The 15,607-nt window shown below is 54.8% G+C and overlaps 7 protein-coding genes across 7 annotated transcripts; 1 reads left to right on the top strand and 6 right to left on the bottom strand.

Annotated features, from left to right (window-relative positions):
• Positions 1–153: 153 nt before the first annotated feature.
• On the bottom strand, positions 154–1,761 carry CLAFUR5_06404 (Sphingosine N-acyltransferase-like protein ALT7; the record flags this gene model as incomplete). Its single annotated transcript, XM_047905552.1, has 1 exon — positions 154–1,761. The coding sequence occupies one exon, from the start codon at positions 1,759–1,761 to the stop codon at positions 154–156; it is 1,608 nt and encodes a 535-aa protein (XP_047761937.1).
• Positions 1,762–2,261: 500 nt separating this feature from the next.
• Positions 2,262–3,086, bottom strand: CLAFUR5_06403 (Trans-enoyl reductase fsr4; the record flags this gene model as incomplete). The annotated part of the gene is made up of 1 exon (XM_047905551.1): positions 2,262–3,086. The coding sequence occupies one exon, from the start codon at positions 3,084–3,086 to the stop codon at positions 2,262–2,264; it is 825 nt and encodes a 274-aa protein (XP_047761938.1).
• A 988-nt stretch (positions 3,087–4,074) lies between these two features.
• Positions 4,075–4,938, bottom strand: CLAFUR5_06402 (uncharacterized protein; the record flags this gene model as incomplete). Its single annotated transcript, XM_047905550.1, has 1 exon — positions 4,075–4,938. The coding sequence occupies one exon, from the start codon at positions 4,936–4,938 to the stop codon at positions 4,075–4,077; it is 864 nt and encodes a 287-aa protein (XP_047761902.1).
• A 748-nt stretch (positions 4,939–5,686) lies between these two features.
• Positions 5,687–7,539, bottom strand: CLAFUR5_06401 (Non-canonical non-ribosomal peptide synthetase FUB8; the record flags this gene model as incomplete). The annotated part of the gene is made up of 2 exons (XM_047905549.1): positions 5,687–7,173; positions 7,233–7,539. 2 exons carry the CDS (start codon positions 7,537–7,539, stop codon positions 5,687–5,689), a joined length of 1,794 nt encoding a protein of 597 aa, XP_047761879.1.
• A 16-nt stretch (positions 7,540–7,555) lies between these two features.
• Positions 7,556–7,972, bottom strand: CLAFUR5_06400 (uncharacterized protein; the record flags this gene model as incomplete). The annotated part of the gene is made up of 1 exon (XM_047905548.1): positions 7,556–7,972. One exon carries the CDS (start codon positions 7,970–7,972, stop codon positions 7,556–7,558), a length of 417 nt encoding a protein of 138 aa, XP_047761904.1.
• Positions 7,973–10,298: 2,326 nt separating this feature from the next.
• Positions 10,299–12,631, bottom strand: CLAFUR5_06399 (uncharacterized protein; the record flags this gene model as incomplete). Its single annotated transcript, XM_047905547.1, has 2 exons — positions 10,299–10,517; positions 10,571–12,631. 2 exons carry the CDS (start codon positions 12,629–12,631, stop codon positions 10,299–10,301), a joined length of 2,280 nt encoding a protein of 759 aa, XP_047761975.1.
• Positions 12,632–14,138: 1,507 nt separating this feature from the next.
• On the top strand, positions 14,139–15,573 carry CLAFUR5_06398 (RNA 3'-terminal phosphate cyclase; the record flags this gene model as incomplete). Its single annotated transcript, XM_047905546.1, has 2 exons — positions 14,139–15,179; positions 15,565–15,573. 2 exons carry the CDS (start codon positions 14,139–14,141, stop codon positions 15,571–15,573), a joined length of 1,050 nt encoding a protein of 349 aa, XP_047761974.1.
• Positions 15,574–15,607: the final 34 nt, after the last annotated feature.

The following is a 15,607-nucleotide window of genomic DNA, read 5'->3' as shown; positions in this document are numbered from 1 at the left end:
GTTCATCCGCGAGAGTCAGTCTGTGCTCGATCGATGCAAGGCGAACCTGGTTTCTTAGGCATATATCGGGTATAGGTCATCTGTCACACAAGTCCCCTCTTACAGCGCCGTGATGCCAACAGCCGAAGTCAGACATCAGTAGTAGGAGAAGCGCTACCTCTTCCCAGCGGCACTTGTTGGACGAGGACTCCCAGTTCCCTCTCGTAGTTCCCGCTCCCGGGCGAGCTGTTCTTCGCTGAGACAACCAATCCTATTAAGAATGTCTTTGTGCTCGCCCAAGTTCAAGCCGCTGGAGATGCCCTTCGACTTCTTCCTGTTGCTACTGCTGCCTTTCCGTGTCGGCCATGTCACTTCGTCCGAAGTGGTCTCGACTTCAATAAATCGTGGTTCCTCGGCCTTGATGGGAACGTTGTGCTTCGAGGGTTGCGCAGGCCCATCTTCGATCTCTTCGTCCTCGCCTTCATCATCACTTCTAGTATCATCTGCGCCATGGCCGCGAAGCACACGCATGACCACTCGGATGATCATGACCAGCCATGCGAGTGTAATGCATTGCAGCGCCACGAGTAAGCCCAGGAAGGACCATCTTATGTTGGCATTGAAGGCGAACGTCTTCGCTTCTGGCTTCAGCAATGGCTGTAGGAGGTTGTCTACGAGGTTATCGCCTCCTTCTGTGGAAAGTCTCTTGCCGGTCTCGGTTGAGTAGACTCCATAGTGCATTGTCTTGACGTGAACATGCGCGTATATGCTCCAGCAAACCGACAGGTAGCAGACGTGCCGGGCAAATACCCATGCGACCACGAAAAGACCAAATGCCGCGTCGCAAGCTGTCTGCATGCCCAGGTAGCGCAGGATCTTGGCGGCCGGGAAGATCAGGTCGACAATGTCCATCAGCACGAGGATGGCGTTGCCGACGCGCCATTGTCTGTATCCGTAGCTGCCAAGCATAAGTCCGCAAGTGACAAAGTGGTGTGTCAACATCTGGTAGTGATCCTTGCGCCTCTCCTCCAGATGGATCACCACGATTTGCTGGATCCAGAAAGCGAATTGCGTGAGATAGTACAGCTTCATGCCAGTGCCCAGCGTCAGTCGTGGAAAGTCCCGCCACAGCGATATCAACAGGCTTTCAACATTGTTCACCTCTTTCGGTGTATCTTGCACGAACAAGTACAACCCCCATGACCAGTAGATGGCATAGTAGATCAACATGTATGCCTGCTCCGCGAACCTGACCTTGCCCTTCCTGCGACCAATACCGCATTTTGTTGCCAGTGGAATGAGGACGTAGTCCAGCATGAATGCTCGAATGCCAGTGAAGAAGACGACAAAGCTGGCGACAAAGTACATGTCGCGCGATCCTTGGCTGTACTGTCCTTCGACCTGTGCCGGGTACGATAATTGAAAGCACGCCTTTGTAATATCCCGTAGCGAAGGGAACATGACGTGGCTCATGGTCAAGAGCAATATGACGTTCAGCGATAGTCCCAGCTGATGCTGCATAGCAATTTTCCTGAACCAGCTCCATATGCTCTCGTCGTCCGCCGTGCTCCAAGTGCTCCTCCTCTTAGGTGGAGTGTAGTCGCCCGGGCTGGCACAGACGGCCATGTTCTCGAAGCGCACCTCGCGATGCACGTCTCGGTGGGGTGGGGGTGTGTTTCTAGGTTTCGGCGCAGGTGGACATTCGAGGGTGGGCGATGCTTTCGAGGGGATGGTGGTGGTTGTGGTAGATGCTGCTGTTAGGCCTGGCTCTTCCAGACTCATTGCTGAAGGAATGTATTGCTGGTGATGGGTGTGTCTATTGCATGGGCGCTGGTCGTTATCGTGGCTGTCGCTAGTGCTCGTCGTCGTGCTCTAGCGCTGTGATCTCTGGTTGACCTCACCGCCCTGGTCCTTCCTTCTTTCTGCTGCAATGGAGCCTTCCTGCGGCCCCTGCAATCAATGATGGAACGAATGAGTGTGAGGCGGGAATGTACACGGGTGCGCCTACATGAAGACCAAGCGACCTCCCGTGTGCAGTGCAAAAGGATGGTGTGCTCGACGACAAGCTGCTTCCTGCCCTGCTTCCCCGACCTCGACCTCGAATGCCACTTTTCGCATTGGAGGACCCTGGCTCGCTAAAAACTTAGTGTGTTTTGCACTTGCACCTGCCAAGAGCTGAGAATCCCTACCTCGGCAACCTGAAACATGCTCTGTGTTCCAACTCCCATCAAATGTCTGCCATCGGGGCAGTGATCTTTACTGTCGTTATTAGATACGTACATCTATTTGCCACTCCCAGCGCCCTCCGTCTCGCTGACCCGGAAGACGTACTTCACCGCACTCGCCTTCCCATTCTTGAGGTTCTCCAAGCCCTGCTGTATGCCTCCAAGACCACCCGGAATCACCTCTTGAGGATGAGCCTTGAACCAACCCTCCGCCAGCCCTCTGCTGAAATACCGCATGTACACGTATCCAAGGTCCTTCTGATCCTCGTGTACACCACCCACTCCAGTAAAGCTCCGCTTCACACTGTCGGAGTACCCGTCAAAGAGAGTCTTCTCAGAAGGTGCCATCGTAATGCCCTTGCTCGCATCTGGCAGCACAAAAGTAACTTTCCCTGTTTGGGGGTCCAGCACCTGAGCGATGTTGCCTGGTGAGCCTTTCTCCTTTTCGCTCACGCAGTCGAAGGCGTGCTCCAGCTTGGCGCCCTTGAGAGCATCGCGGATACCTTGGACGACTGCCTCGTTGCCGTTGCGGTAATCGACGATGGTGTCGCCTTTGCTACGGTCGATGAGGGCCTCGACGTGTGCCTGCGCCTTACCCGCGACTGCGATGATGGGGTGGATGTTGCGCTTCTGCGCAAGCTGGATGGCAAAGGAGCCTACCGCGGAGGCAGCACCGTAGACAAGGAGTGGAGAAGATTTCGTGGCCTTCACCCAAGGCTGTGGTAATCCCAATCGATCTGCGGCATACAGCCCGACAACAGCCGTCAACGCTGCAAGAGGGATAGTCGCGCCCTCTTCGAAACTGCTAGAGGGCGGCAATAGAGCTGTCGTGTGCGCCGGTGCCACACCATACTCGGCGTAGCTCCCTCCAGGAGTCTGCATCGTGTGAAAGGCGAATACACGATCGCCCCTCTGGAACTCATAGACACCTTCACCGACGCTGTGGACCGTACCCGCCATATCATCGCCCTGGTTTGCGGAGATGTCGAACCATTCGGAAATCTTCCAGTCTTTCGCATTTGACCCAGAGACTTCGACCTTGATTACTACCTCGCCAGCTTTGGGCTCAGGTATGGGGGTGTCGACAATCTCGCGAGACTCTAGGTCCTTTGTGTGCGATGGCTTCCTTCATGTTTACTGATGCGACTTGGTGCAGGTTTTCGAGTATGAGCTGGGATATGACAGTCTGGGTGCACTTGAGTTGTGATGCTAGCGGCAACAGATCCGCGCGAGTTGCACCATCTTAAAAGGTGAGTTCATCGCTTGCCTCTATCTCAATTTCTTATTAATTCTTGGGCATGTGAAGTGGCGTTGTGCACTCTCGGCACTGTGTTAATCCCTGGTTATTAATTCGTCCATCGTCCAAAGCTTGTGCAGAAGTTGTGAAATGGTCCACTCGCCAAATATGGAGATTGATCTGCATTTGCTCAGCTAATCATTCTGCTACACTGCCTATTCTAGTACTGGCTACGCCGGCAGGGATTCGTTTGCGACTTCCTGCTCCTGCTGCGCGCCTCGTACTTCCCCTCCCCTCAGCTCGCCGCCTCGCCCCTAACCAATTGCCGACACTTTGATTGGGCTTTGATGGAGCTTTCTCATTACTACATGTACTTTACATTGCACCTGAACGACCAACAAGTGGGAGGGGGACCCCCATGAGGCAGGGGCAGGGGCCCCGCCGATATACCCTCCGATATACCCTCCTCGAGGCGCAAAGGCGACGTGCAAGATAGTCGATATTGATGAATGTTGATTAACAGCAGGGGGAGGGCGGCGAACTGGGGGGAGGGCAAGTAGGAGCTTCACTCCTCCGAGACGGCTAACGACTCGCTGCCCACCAGATGTCAATATTCCACGGAGTCCCAAGCACTCACACCACGACGTATCCAAGCATTAGCAGCGCCGCGATGAATCCATCTGCCCACCTTCCAGCATAGACGAGACAATACATGTGCCACACCCCACACAGTCCGGCAAATAGAACGACAGGATCTCTCCAGTGCTGATATCTACGCCGGTCTGCAGGGCTCTCAGCCTCGGGCACCAGCTGCATCGGCTCGTGTGTTCTGTCCTGGGGCGATCCGGCGGTACTGACTGGTTGCTCCTCGGATGCTCGGTCTGCATTGTCCTGGACCGTGGTCGTCTGAAGCTGGCTGGTCGATCGAGGATGCTGTTGCCCACTCTCTGCCTCTTTACCATACGCCTTGGTAACCAATGCCACCGAACAGCTTGGACAATCAGTAGCAGCCCGCAACAGGTCACTCTTCGCCAGCCTGACCTGCACATCCACGTAACCAAGCTCCTGCCTCCGTGTTTGAGTCTCTGCACGGACATATTCAAGCAGGTCCTTCTCCTCCTGAACTTCTCCACGGACATGGCCGAGGTCCTTCATGGCTTTGCTGTAATCTTGCCGCGCTACCCAGATCTCTGCCCTGACGCTACCCAGATCCATCGAGACCTTCGTCAGCTGGCGCGTGAAGTACGCAAGACCGCCTTTTGCACGCGAAGTTTCTGATTTAGTCCACTCGAGATGGGAGATCTCCTCTTTGAGTCGGTCTTTTGCTTGCAGGATCTTGGCTTTTAGGTCCTCGAGCTCTAGCCTGTGGAGGACGACTTCATTCTCGTCGATGTCGGACTCGAGTAAGGGTCCCACGTTGGACGATGCGTCGGAGCCGTACTCTTCGTTGGAGTCCCATGTCTCGGACATGGTGTCTGATGGTGGTGATGAGGCCATTTTGATGTTGGTCTGTCAGTGGTATGTGTGTGAGAATGGTACGTGATGAACAAGAATTGTATGAAATCTGCGTGGGAAAGATATTCCATGGCGACGAGGCACATCGCACTAAAGTGGATCAGCAGTATTACTAGCACCGAAATCTGTTGACTTTGGTGGTGAACATGTTTCGGTAAGCAGACTTGGTAGCTTCGCTATCACATGGCTCGCCAATAGCGGAGACGAGCTCGGAACGCCCGACGACAAAGCAAACTTGTCAGCAGATCGAACACACTGACAGAACATTTGCACGGCGAGTTTTTGGTTCGTTCTAGCTGGGGCGCTGGGCTACGATTGTGAACAAATTGTGAACAACCTGCAAGACATTGCAGTTTCAGACATCACAGTCCTGTCTTGGAAACCCCAGTTCAAGGTGTTGTATAAAGCTTCCATTTGTGGCGAACTGATTGTGGAGTTGGTCCCTAAGCTGATACCAGGGACATTGGCTTCAACATAACACCGGCAATGGGTAACTCTTCAATCCACCAGCGCCCACTGTCGCACCCACAAGTCCATCAACTCATCGTCAATAGCCTTTAAACTGGCCATTGTTCGACTTGCCCCCTGCGCTGCCACCGAACTCAGCGTGGGTAATGCAGTTGCATCGGCATTCAGGTGCGCAAGACTCTGGAAAAAGTCCCCCAGCTTCACCGCCGGGTTTGACGCAGCGTCTGCCGTGTCACTCGCTCGTAGTAAACGGGCCCATCCATTACGCGAAATGCACTGTCCGCAACTGTAGTCGCTTCTCCAAGAAGGGCACAAAGTCCTTCCAAGTTGCCCTGTGCGGGTTGACCGTGTGGTAGACGAGCGCACGATCTTCAGAGAGGCTTGTAGCGAAGCACAGCTCTACCATCGATCGCGCAATGAGGTCCACGGGGATCCAGTCCACTATACCCAAGGAGCCCATTGACGCTGGCAAGCAGCCCAAGTATTTCGACGATATGATCAAGCTCGGTAGTGCTTCTTGCTTCTGCCACACACCTTTGGCGGTTGTGGGGCCTGCTACTTGTCCCACGCGACAAATGGCGCTTGGAACCCTGGCCCTCTTCGCAGCAGCTTCGAGCATTCTTTCGGCGATAAGCTTGGACTGTCCATATCCCAGGCCCCCAGCGGTGTTCCAGTCTTCTACCACGTTTTCCATCACCTCGCCACCGTGTTCTGCATTCCTGAGAGCTCCTACTGCACCAATGGTCGACACAAAGAAGATCAAGGCCCCATGTCGCGACTCTGCGGCGAAATCGATGAACCGACGGACACCGTAGAGTTGCGGCTCCATCTGTGCCAATGTAGCGTTGAAGTTGACCTGCCACGCATTGTGGATTATGTCAGTGACCTTCTCGAGCAGCCCACGATATACCTCAGGTGCCAGACCCAATTGAGGCTCCGACTGATCAGCATGTAGGAATGAAACCTTTCCGGAATCAAACTCCGTGGACAAGCCTTTCTCGGCCATAGAGGCACGCTGCCGAGCCTCTGCGTCTGCTGATCGTCCGAGACAGACAATCTCGCCCACGTCTGGATTCTCGAGGAGCTCATGAAGAAGATATGAGCCCAGCCCGCCGGTCGATCCCGTCAACAGAACCACCTTCTCCGATGGTCTCGGGTACCCTATCGGCCGGACATTGCTCGTCAAGTCTCCTGTGAGCTTTTCGTACAACTCTTGCATGACTTCTGCCGCAGGTTTCTGATCACCTTGCTCGCCTTTCAGGCTCTTCGCAATCTCTCGTAGATTCCGGTGTTGGTACACGTCCGCCGCTGCGATGCTACGCTCTAAGTTGTAGCGAGCGGACAAGCTCTGCGCAGCACGTACAAGCTGCAGCGCACCAAGCGAATCAAGGCCAAGATCGAACAGATCCGTATCTAATGACACATCATCACCAAACGCGCCCGTGCTACGAGCGATGGCTAGTAAGTCGTCTTCTAGGTTGCTTCCACCGCCATCGAGGACAGCGGTGTCATCAAGAGTGCTTGCTTGGACGTGCTCCACCGCATCGTACAAGGCATCAATCTCGGCTTCGTGTAACTTGATGGCGGCACGCTTTTGTACCGTTCCCTTCCCAGCTCTAGGCATCGGGCGATCCGGCTTGGTCACCAAAATCATGTTCCGCATGATTTGGGCGTAGCCTGGGCAATCCTTGTTGAGCGCTTCAACACTTGGCCAAATGCTCTCCAGAATGGCTCGACCAGTAATGCTGACTGAAACCTTCTATCGCCAATCACAATCGCCGCCTGCAAATCGGGATGGCCACTCATACCGCTCTCAACCGTGGATGGATTAAACTTCTCGCCTGTCGAGTAGGCCACAATGTCGTCGCTTCGACCCGCAAACTTATAAAGTCCCCTCTTCGTCGGATGTTTCGAGAACAGGTCTCTGGGCTGGTACTCCTGCAGATGGGGGAACATTTTGAAGACAGCCTGGTATTCTTCCAGCTCTGGGTTTCGCACAACGAACATTTCGACCAGATCATCCGCGAAAGGCCGCATCTCGACTCCGGTCTGTGCTTCGAAATTCATGTGTTCCCAGTCCTCCCAATCCTTCGTCTCTGAGATGTCTACTGGCATCATACCGAGCTCCGTGCTACCGTACAAGGTTAGCAGGTTGGTCCTTCTTCGCAACGAGGGCCCCGGCAGTGGCGGGCAGTGGTCCACCACCGGTCGCTACGTAGGAGATTTTGTCGAAAATTGGCAGCAGCCGGGGATCGTTGGCTATGTCCGCGACCACACCGGGCATTAGGTTGGCGGTCGTAATGTCCTCCGCTTGAACGACTTCTGCTACCGTCTGTGCATTTAGCGGAGGGCCAGGCGGGAGCAGGGCGACCACGCCACGGTAGGCCAAGGCCGCCAGCAATGTTAGAAAGCCGCCGGCTTGGAAGAATGGAAAGAGCGAGAGGTTCGTGGCGTTCGTATACATCTTGGACCAACACGGATTATCGAGTCGTTTCGTAGCATCAATGCAGGTGAAACTGCTTTGTGTCATGACGACTTTCTTCGGCATGCCCGTCGTGCCTGATGCGTGGAGAGCTACAAGAGGGGCGAATCGGCCTTGTTCAAAAGCTACGGGCCATGGGAAGGGCTTGTATCTTCGATGTCCAAGAAGGCGTCCATCTCTGGCACATCAACGACCTTCGTGGACTTCTCGGCAATTACGCCTTTCAGGAGTCCTCTCCAGACCGGGCCGGCTGGCAACAGAAGTGTGTCGCACTCATACTGCTCCATCAAGCTCACGTAAGCCGCCTGGCTATTCCGTGGACTAGGCACCAAAGAGTTGACGACCAGCCTTCACCGCTCCGATGATCAGAGTTGGATAGCGCAAGTCGCTTGGTCCAACATACGAGTAGGTGACGATCATCTTGCCCTTGGAGGCTGGCCCGAAGTTGTCCTCGAACCACCATGCAGCCTTGTTGATGGCATTCGCGAAAACTTTGACGGTGAATATGCGATAGCCATCCTGAACTCTGTTTCCCTTTGATATCCTTGCAAAGGGTGATTGGGATCCTTTGATGCTAGATCATCGATGAAATGAGGCAGGAGACTTCTGCCGGCTGTCCCGTCTGCGCCATTCTGAGCTGGTCCCATAGTTGCAGGCGCCCTAGTTGTGTTGCGCGTATGATGTTAAATTGAGGTTGCATGTAGTCACAGGCCCAGAGGCTCATGCTGACATATGCAACAATGAACCCAAGCGCTGGGCCATGACATATGCGTAGGTTCCTTCGGCGGTAACCTTCCGGGCGATCGTTGAGGTCGTTCCCGTAACAACCTTTTTATCATACTCGGTCCGGACGAGTGTTCTACTGTCCCAGTCTAATGGCAGGTAGCGAGGGTTCCGGCAATGATGTCCACGATGCTGGCACACTGGCAGATCTTTTGCTGCAGCCATAGCCGTGATGACCGGACGGATATCAGCTTGCCGCGCATTATCATATGCATGCAGCTCGGCCCGGTCGATCATTGCTTTGGCGAGTTTACAGTACGCAGTGTCGAGGACGACTGTCGAGCATGTCCTTCCCAAGATTTCGCCCTCACCACCAATCTAACACTCCCTCTCGCCCTCAAGTTCTTCATCCTTCCACCTCATCCTCATCCACAAACGCCCACTCTTCATCGTCCTTGCACCGAATCAAAAATGTCTCCACAGGTCCAGGAACTGAATCACACCGTGAGCTAAGACATGCGGAAGAAACGGGACGATCAGGGCGAATAGCGCATTCCCTACGGATCTCAGCGACACCATCGTCGCTTCGTCATCGTCAACTGGTATTCACTCTCCAGGAAGGCTGCTGCTGGGTGTGATCGCGACATCCAGATGCGCAAAGCGCATAACCTCGTGAAGAAGGTTACCACAGCCGCCGATGGCCCAGGCCTCCGTGGCGTCCATGATTCGGCATGTCCACAGCCCAACGAGTAGTACAACCAGCTGCGCAAAGGTATGGACATGTTCGAGGAGTGTTGTGCGTCGAAGATGACTGCCGCTGACAGATGGCTCCGAGCGACACTCTTCATGACTCAAGATATGCTTTCCCTCATCCTGGATCTGGTCGATTTCCCGTCGCAGCCTCTGCAGGGTAGCCAGCTGTCGCTCTTTCAGCTTAATGCCGTGCTTCAGGCTCGAGAGCTCCCCTTTCTTGCACTGAAGCTGATTCTCCAGCATGTGGAGCCGGGAGGATATGTCGGTGAGGTCGGATCCATATCATGTCTGGCAGTGGAATGTGACTTGAGTCATGTTGTTCAGATGTTCCATGCTGTCGACTTATTTTGTGGAGGGTGAGGTTGTCGGTCTGCTCTAATAGCAATCCGATCTATCGAGGCGAGATTGTGGTTGATGTTGCGAAATTTCAAAAGTAGTCTGCAATACTATTTATTAGCTTGTAATAAATCCTCCGATGTAAGCTGAGGGCATTCCGAAGAGATGCTATGCAAGCCAGGTCTTTCTGTTGGTCCGATGTTTCAACAAATAAGCCTTTGAGAGCGATGACTTCCCATCGACCTACTATAGCCAATCTCGGCGAGCAACACGGAGACACCTCGAAAAGGCGACTGAAGCACACAATTCATGTATACCTAGTCTCTACCCACCCGGGAAAAAAAAGATACACGCTCAAACGTCAGCCCACGCAGCGCCCACAATATGCCAAGAAAGCTCTACTGTCTCACTCCGCTAATCGCTCACTCGCTGCATGCCGCTATGATGGTCGTAAAGTCGTAGGCTGCCTTAGTAATCCTGCTTGGTCTGCCTGTCTCTATACTCCTTGTTGATTGTCCCAGGTCGTTGATTGCTGTCCAATTGGTATCCGTAGAATACCCGTTCCGCGCTGCTACTACGCTTAGCGGCGGTATCTGCGTCCGTCTCTGTCATATATGTACTCGCGCTCGTAGATGACCTCGTCGTACTTCGATCGTGGTGGGGCGGGAATCGGTGGTGGCGCTGGCAACATCTTAGGTCGGCGTTCGCGCTCCTCGCGCTCCCACTGGATTTCGAGGATGCGGTCTCGACGCTCTTTTTTGATCTCCTCGGAGATCTCAACCAGTCGAAGTACGTCTTCCTATGACTTTGTTAGCACGCTTTGGCCATCTCTCAGGTTTGGTGAAGGCTTACATATTTCAGATACTCGATCACGTAAAAGTGCTCGTCAGTCTCTTCGTAATCGTAGCCCATCTCCTCGATGGCTTCTTTGATGACCAGATCTTTCGTGACTTCCGTCCACATCTTGTCACGCTTTCGCTCGCGCGGACGCTCCTCGTTGGTATGTGTATGAGTGATCTTGATTTCTTCCTTCGTCTCGCGAGATTCACGCGGAGGAGCTGGAGCAGGCGGCGCAGCTGGTGGAAGTGGTGGTGGTGAGCGATGGCCATTGATCGGTGAGCCATACTCGTCCTCGTAGATGCGGTCGCCAGAGATGAAACGGCCCTTCCTCGTGCCAGCATAGCGATCCCAGTACAGCTCTTGAGCACCGCCACCAACGCCATCCATGCGTACTCTCTCAGTACCCGGCGGGATGTCTACCAAACCCCAGTCTTTGGTCGCGCCGTTGTACGCTTCACCAGGGTACGCTCGAGAAGCAAGCTTGCGATTGTAGTACTCAGCCTCTGCAGCCATCTCGTCGTCGTAGTATCGTCTTCGCGGAGAAGGTGATCTGCGACGGTCGATTACGCTGACTGAACGCTTGCGATCCGGGTATCGCTCGAGCTCACGGCCTGGCGTCTCAGTCTCTTTGCGTTCTCGATCGATGGTGATCTCCTCCTCGTAGGCCTTGCCGTTTCGCGTGCCCTTCCTTGATATGCTAATTTCAAGATCTTCTTCTCTGGTCTCCTCCTTTGGCGGTGCTGGCGGTGGACTTGGAGGAGCTGGAGGTGGGGGAGTCGGTGATCGCGCACGCTCAACACCGTGGTCGATGTGTCTGTGATGCGTGATGACTTCTTGAATGATCGGTGGTCGGTAGATTGGCTCAAGCGCAGGCGGTGGAGGAGGTGAAGGTTCTGGCTCGGGTTCTGGAGTTGGCTCACGTGGTGGCGGCTCTGGTGTAGGAGTCCTCGCCTTGCGTCGAATGATAATTTCCTCCTTCTCGTAAGTCGGCGGTGGAGGAGGTGGCGAAGGTGATGGGGTTCGCTCCTTTCGTCTGATAATAATCTCTTCTTTTTCGTACTCTCGTGGAGGCGGCGTTCGCGGTCTACGCACGATCCACTCTTCTGACTTCCTGCCAACCAAGACTCCCCGACTTTGTGACCTGTGGCGAGGAGCTGGACCTCTGCTCTGCTCGCGAATGTTGATGTCAATCTCTTCCCTAGAGAAGTCTCGGCCGCGACCAGGCGGTGACCGCACTTCTCGCTCACGGAACTCAAATTCCTCCCGCTCGACTTTGCGTAGTGGCGGCGGAGCTGGCGACCGTGGTGATTCGCGAATGTCAACTTCCTCTCGATCGATGACCGTGCGAGCTCGAGATGGAGGTGGCGCTGCACTTCTCTCACGCTCGGTGATGTCGATCTCAGTCTTCTCGACTGTGCTCCTTGGTGGGGCGGGTCGATCTCCTCCGCCACGCCTGAAGCGAATCTCCTCAACTGGCGCCTCACTTCGTGGTGGAGGAGGTGCGCGACTCTCCTCACGATGGATCTTGATGTCGATCTCGTCTCGTTCCTCACGTGGTGGCGCCCTGGACCGAGGGCGCTCCCTGTAGACTATACTTTTCTCTTCGTCGTCCTTGTAATGGACTTCACTCTTCTGGCTGCGCGGGTACGGCAAAGGTGCTGCTGATCGTTCTTCTCTGAACATGATCTCTTCCTTCTCGGCTGGTCGTTCAGTCGGAGCACGAGATCGTCTGGACGGCGCACGACTGACGTAGTCGTCCTCGCTGCTGTCATCTCGTCGCACGACCAGCTGGCCAGCGTTAGATTGCTTGGCATAGTCTTCTCGCAGGAAGTCTGGTACCCGTGGGCCGCGCTCAGTGCGGCGATCGCTCACGACCGTGTCTCTCTCCTTCACCACCGTTTCTGCTCTTCGTGAGTCTCGTTGCGGCTCAGGGTAGCTCGACCGGGTCATGTCTACTTCTAGGTCGTCATAGTCTCGTTCATGTCGTGGTCGGCGGTAGAAGTCGCTTTCTCTCTCTTCGTAGCGGTCAGCCACTCGATATTCCCGGTCTCGGTCTCGTGGATGTCGTGACATTGTTGCAAGTCAGCTGATGCCGGATAAGATGGAAGCAAAGAGTGTGGTGTGCGGTGATGTTCGGATGGAGATGTGATTGAGTTGGAGCAGATCTGTTGGCCACGGTTCAGCAGGAGATGGGCTCGTGTGTGTCGTGTGGCAGCAGCTCAGCCAGCGTGCTGCTTCCAAGATGGGCGTGTGTGTCAGGCGGGCGGCAGTAGTCTTGACCACAGGGCCGGAAAGCACCAAAAGCGACGCTGAAGTGCAAGTAAATGCTCCAAGCGAAGGCAAGCGCAAACAGAGGCCTTCGATGCGACAGAAACCGCGTTGCAGCGTTCGGTCGGGCTACACAGACTTCTTCATGTGCGTGATGATGAGCGGGTGCTGTGTGCCGCGGTCCGTCGTGAGCAGCAGGTTCTGACGTCCAGCCCGTGCGATGTGGTGTGGTCAAGGATCCCTCAGCAAAGTACATGCAATCATTGCAATGCAGGCAGGTCTCGACGAAGCTCTCACCCACGCCTGAACTCTGCACTCTGCGTCCATGCCGCATGATACATCGTGTTCCATGTGCGGTGACGCAAGCTTTGGATCAATCTGGGCACCAAGTCGTGCATCCACCGCCCGGGTGGATACGGCAGCCACGGCGACTGGGCAGCGACAGCGACACCGACACCGACAGCGACACCGGCACCGGCACCGGCACCGGCACTCCAATTGTGACCGGGTCATGCCAGTCTGCGATGCTGACGCTGCAACGAGCCAACGCCTACACAAAACTCTATCACCCCCAAGACGTCGCGGGCAGCCTGGCACCCGATGGAACATGGTCCGATCCGTTGCGGCACTCTGTCTCTACTCCTCCCGTCTGTTTCCCTTTTTGCTTGGGCAGCGGGCTCGAAAACACCCAGTGACACCCTCCGCGAACAGGGTCGCTCCCAGCATGTGCTCGCGCTGCACGAGGCGCCGGCTGAACGTCGGCGCCCAAGCGAGCCACCCTCCTCCGTCGTAATTATGCATGACGTACGTTTCCATCTCGTTTCCCAGCAGGTTTCGGACTTCGCCAGCACCGGAAATGGCTGGTCGCAGAAGCGAGAGCACAGCATTGTGACCAACACTTCGAAACTCTGGTTTGCAGCAAAGCCGAGTGGATGTTCGCACCGCTTTGGTTGATCGAGCTACTTTCAATATCATGCTCTACTTGCTCAGCATGCATATCAGCATGAAGATGATGAAGAATGATGGTAAGACTCTCCAACGAGACACCGCTTCGAAAGCTGAGACTGCGCCTCGTTCGGTGAGTCACAGGTGAGCGGGAGCATTCACTGCACTTGTGCAGAACCAAGATGAGTTCACAAATTTCACCTTCTACCACGCTCGATTCCACACCTCTCAGATCGTACTCCGTGAAGCAGGCTTCAAATACTGGTAAGCAACAGCAACGACCTTGCGTTCGCCACTTCACAGTATAGCCTTCCCAAGTCCACATCACGCCAATCCACACAGGTTGCCGCCCTAACATACCAGCACCATGGGGCCTATCGAACTAGATGGCCGGACTCTCGAAGGCGGTGCTCAACTAATCCGAATAGCGCTGTGTCTATCCGCACTAACTGGAAAGGCCGTCCAAATTGACAATATTCGCGGCAATCGCTCCGGCGGACGTGGTCTCAAGGCACAGCACCTGGCATGCGTGAAATGGCTGTCACATGCTTGCAATGCACATGTGGAAGGCGCTGAAAAGGGCAGCAAGACGTTGCTCTTCCGGCCGGACGCAGAGCGCACTGGACTTTCGCCTGCCTTCAAGAAAAACTCCATCTACGGTCGATCCATCTATCAGTGTGAACTTGACATTGGTACTGCTGGAAGTACTGGTCAGGCGCTACAGGCGATATTGCCATTTATCCTCTTCACCAAGCTTCCTACCCAAGATCCGATCCAGCTGACCGTGTCAGGAGGCACCAATGTTTCTGGCTCGCCTTCGTTTGAGTATATCAAATATGTCCTCTTGCCCACTCTACAGAGTATTGGATTCCCTCCGATGACCATCGAGCTGCAGAAGCGAGGCAGGAGCCACGGCGGATCTAGTATCGGATCTTACATTCTGGAAATACAGCCGCGAGAGGAAATGGTCTTGCCGGCATTCAGCTTCGGCCTGCCAGATACAGCCGGAAGTTTGCAGCCATTCTCGCATTTACGAGCAATCTTCCTGGGACCAACCCACTGCCACGACGAATTCAAAGCCTACTTCAGCTGGAGACTAAAATCCCAGAAATCGCCTTGGCCGGACGATCCAGCCACAGAAATCTCCTGCGAAGACAGCCAACACGAAAAGCGCCTCTACCTCATCCTAATCCCCACAATCCCCACACCACCATCACCTACACCCTCCTCCTCCACCCCCTCCACGTCATCAACCCCCTACACCCTCGGAGCAGACCACCTCTACTTCAAAAAAATCACCAACCATTCCCGCGCCATCAGGGAAATGGTAGATCGCGTGACCGCCGAGCTCCAATCGAGATGGGAGGGTGGCACGAAAGTTGACGAAAATATGCGTGATCAGCTGGTTGTATTCCAGGCTCTTGCGAAGGAGAGGAGTCGGATTGAGGATGTGGATGAGTTGAGTCTACATGCGAGGACGGCGGAGTGGGTGGCGAGGGAGATGGTGGGGGTGAGGTTTGATGCGGAGGGGGGGGGGTGTGAGGGTGTTGGGGTGGAGGTGGAGGTGGGGGAGCTTGAGAGGGGGATGAGGGCGGTGAGGATATAGGTATGGTGTTCACGGGGATGGTGGGTGGGAGCTTCGGTCAGTCGATTTGAATGAGACCATTTGATCCATCTGCCACTTTTCCCACGCACCTAGCGGATCTAAGAACAAGATGCATTAGCGCGCGTGTCCGTTACTGTGCGTGAATTCCCAGGTCACCAATGATCAATGCACTACTTGACCGCGCTAGCAGCTCTAGGCAACAGCTTAAGTGATGGAAGACACGAACCGGC

The sequence above is a fragment of the Fulvia fulva genome, chromosome 5 (assembly GCF_020509005.1).
Source record: "Fulvia fulva chromosome 5, complete sequence".
In the NCBI taxonomy this organism is placed as follows: domain Eukaryota; kingdom Fungi; phylum Ascomycota; class Dothideomycetes; order Mycosphaerellales; family Mycosphaerellaceae; genus Fulvia; species Fulvia fulva.
The sequence above is the reverse complement of the archived record's forward strand: the minus strand, read 5'-3'. Positions and strand labels throughout refer to the sequence as shown.